Raw genomic sequence first — 3,233 nt, forward strand, 5'->3', positions numbered from 1 at the left:
TCCAAAAGGCAGACACCACAAGAGGCCTTGTTTATCTGTGATACACAGGGCATAGCATGTGGTATATAACAGATAATCAAGAAATTTTTTTGAAGAATTAAAAGCTTGATATAAAACAGAAAATTGAAGTTCCAGAAGTTTAGGTATACTTGCACTTAAAGAATCCAATAACAGAAGATTTAGATTCATTTCATTTTCTATTATATTTTAACTTATGAACGTGAAACTGCAATGACTAAGAAAAAAAGAAAAATTTTTGAATGAATACAAGAATGACTGGCTCAATGTTTCTAAAAGCAAACTAGTGGTAATGTGTAGGACTTGAGAGCATAAGGTTAAAATCGGTGAGAGCTAAGATGAACTCCCATCTATCCTAAGCCGGGAACTTTATTTTATTCAATTGGTATCAAGATCATACATTCCTATTCGTCTTATTAAATGAAGAGCAAAAGGATGCCAGGCTGAACAGCCACATGGAACACCCAAGGGGCTCTTTGGAAAATATCTACCTTTATATCAATTCAATCTGCTGCTGCTGTTGCCGCTAAGTCACTTCAGTTGTGTCCGACTCTGTGCGACCCCATAGACGGCAGCCCACTAGGCTCCTCTGTCCCTGGGATTCTCCAGGCAAGAATACTGGAGTGGGTTGCCATTTCCTTCTCCAATGCGTGAAAGTGAAGTCGCTCAGTCGTGCCCGACTCTTAGCGACCTCATGGACTGGAGCCCACCAGGCTCCTCCATCCATGGGATTTTCCAGGCAAGAGTAACAGAGTGGGGTGCCATCGCCTTCTCCCTTAAAACTCACCCCCAAAAGGTCACTATGTCTAAACAGAACTCCATAGTGAGTGTTTAAGGGCATGAAGCCCTACACAAAGCAATGAAATTCTTTTATTTATTTACTGGTAAAGATGATTGCCTAATTCAAACCAAGCACTTGCTTATAAGGTTAATAATTATAACATAATGTCAATTGCAGAAGTAGGTGAGACCACGGAACACAGTATTACATTACTCTGTAAAGTTAACAAGAAAAGATAAGTATAATAAAAGGATATTAAAGCTGTCACCACTCCAGTAGCAGCACCCATCGCGAAAGAGCCACTGAAGATTCCAAGGAAAATCCCAATAGACTTGAACATGGCTGTGACATCAAAGGTGTGGCTGTTGTCTCCAGCTGGCTGGTATGCTACTATTGAGCTACGAAAGAGAAAGAAATGGCTCTTTCTTCGAGAAGCAACTTTTACTTTTAAAACATTATCTAAAAAATTTTAAAAATTACCTAGTGTCAAGCTTGATGATGAAATAAGAGGGGGTAAAACCCCAAAACTTTGGATTTGAATTGCCAAAATGAGGACCAAAGGTTACCAAAACATGCTGCAGTGGATCAGCTAACAAGAAAACTCAGCTTTTGTTAAGTGACAATTTCAGGAGGTAGAACATGTTATTCAGTAAGATCCTCTTTATGAAGGTCGAACCAAGCCTTTTCCTCCCGTCTCAAGATACCACGCAGCACTATTCTTTTGTGACTGTTTACTTACTGGTACTGAGTGCCTAAAAGCCCTAACGTACTAATAATATGAACAAACTAATGAAAAATTCCCCCCGTTTCCAACACAGTATGCATAAAAATATAAAGAACACTGTTCAATACTCAATCCAGTCACATTTTGTTTTTCCTATGGGAAAAATAAAAAGGATGACTAAAGATCCCTTTCAACTTTTAGAATACCAGATGGCCCAGAACCTCCTATCTATTCACTCACTGAAATGGACTTTTATAGATAGAAGGGCTTGAAAGGCCTTCCAAGGAGTTAAGAGTCCACTCAACAGTACTTTTAGCATACCCAGCTGAATCCTTCACCTAAACTTCTGAAAGAAAGTCACTCTGTAAGAGGCCAAGACAGGTAATTAGAAGGGACACTCTCCATCTTGAACTCACAGTCTAAATCTGGTCTAAAAATACTTCTTTTGAAACAGTTGCCCCAGGAACTAAACACAGCTGAGAAAATCACTCTTGCTAGTGGGTCTCTGGCAAAAGCACCTACCATTACTAAGTCAGTTTTCATCACAGTTAATTGAGTACCAGTGTTTATATAATGAATCCAGACTCAAAGACATCACACAAGTCATGTCAAAGAAAAGAAGCAGAAGAAACACATTCTTAAGAATATAATGAATTCTCCCCGTGGTTATTGCTGATTTTTGTTTTTTCTGATTCGAGGCTAAAAAATGACATTGCTATACCACGTACACTAAGTTCTCTTCACACCTCCCTAGTTAAGTTAAAAAACAAAACAAAACCTAAGACCAAGCTAACATTTCCTAATTTTACCTATCTTATTGAAGTATAACTCCAATATGAATTTCTGGTAATGGAATATAGAAATTTCTGAGACTCAATCTGAATTGAAAACTTTAAAATCTGCATTTAGTCCAGGTTCGATGCACGATACTGGATGCTTGGGGCTGGTGCACTGGGTTGGACCCAGAGGGATGGTATGGGGAGGGAGGAGGGTTCAGGATGGAGAACGCATGTATACCCGTGGCAGATTCATTTTGATATATGGCAAAACCAATCTTGTAAAGTTAAAAAATAAAATTAAATTTAAAAAAATAATAAAATCTGCATTTAAATCTTCAAAGTGACCAGATCATTTTGTGATTGGTAGATCTGTTACTGTTTTAGTGAATATGAAATGGCTTTTCACGTCATACTATCTTACCTACACATAAAGGACCCTACCACTGTAAATTAGAGTTGACTATATTATAGCATGAAAATATAGCAGCTGGCTGGAGAAAGGAAATACTGCTACAACAACGTTCTTTCTCTCTGGCCATAGTTTTCAAAATGCTGACAGGAACAAAGTATCAATGCAATGCCTTCTGAGATCACTTTCCCTGGAGTAGTTCATGGAAATTCAAGATTCACATTAATCATTATTTTATTCTTTAATCACTAAAATGTACAGGAAAAGCATGGTGGGCTGAGAACAGATGACAGGTTTGTCTTCTTCCTTTTCAAATGCTGGCCTCTGGATTGAAATCTTAACTCATCTTTTCTACATCAGTCAACATTTTAACTTGAGGCAGCAGCATTTTTATGAATACTTAAAAAAAATCTTGAGAGTAATACAATGTACAATTTAGGGGGGAAAATCACCCCATCATTCCACTACCCTGACAGATCTCTTATTTTCCTTCTGTATTTCTTCCCCCTCTTTTTGTTTTTG

General features: G+C 37.9%; 1 protein-coding gene across 1 annotated transcript in view; it reads right to left on the reverse strand.

Moving 5' to 3' along the window:
- The window catches only part of SLC9A6 (solute carrier family 9, subfamily A (NHE6, cation proton antiporter 6), member 6), a gene marked incomplete at its 5' end in the record, with an annotated part of 19,163 nt that overhangs the window by 6,570 nt on the left and 9,360 nt on the right, over positions 1-3,233 (reverse strand). Inside the window, one exon of the mRNA XM_010838733.1 lies at positions 1,056-1,197. Coding sequence (XP_010837035.1) covers positions 1,056-1,197 — 142 coding nt within the window. The remainder of the gene's footprint in view (positions 1-1,055; positions 1,198-3,233) is intronic.

Source organism: Bison bison, unplaced genomic scaffold (genome assembly GCF_000754665.1).
Source record: "Bison bison bison isolate TAMUID 2011002044 unplaced genomic scaffold, Bison_UMD1.0 scf7180017846152, whole genome shotgun sequence".
Taxonomy (NCBI): Eukaryota; Metazoa; Chordata; class Mammalia; order Artiodactyla; family Bovidae; genus Bison; species Bison bison.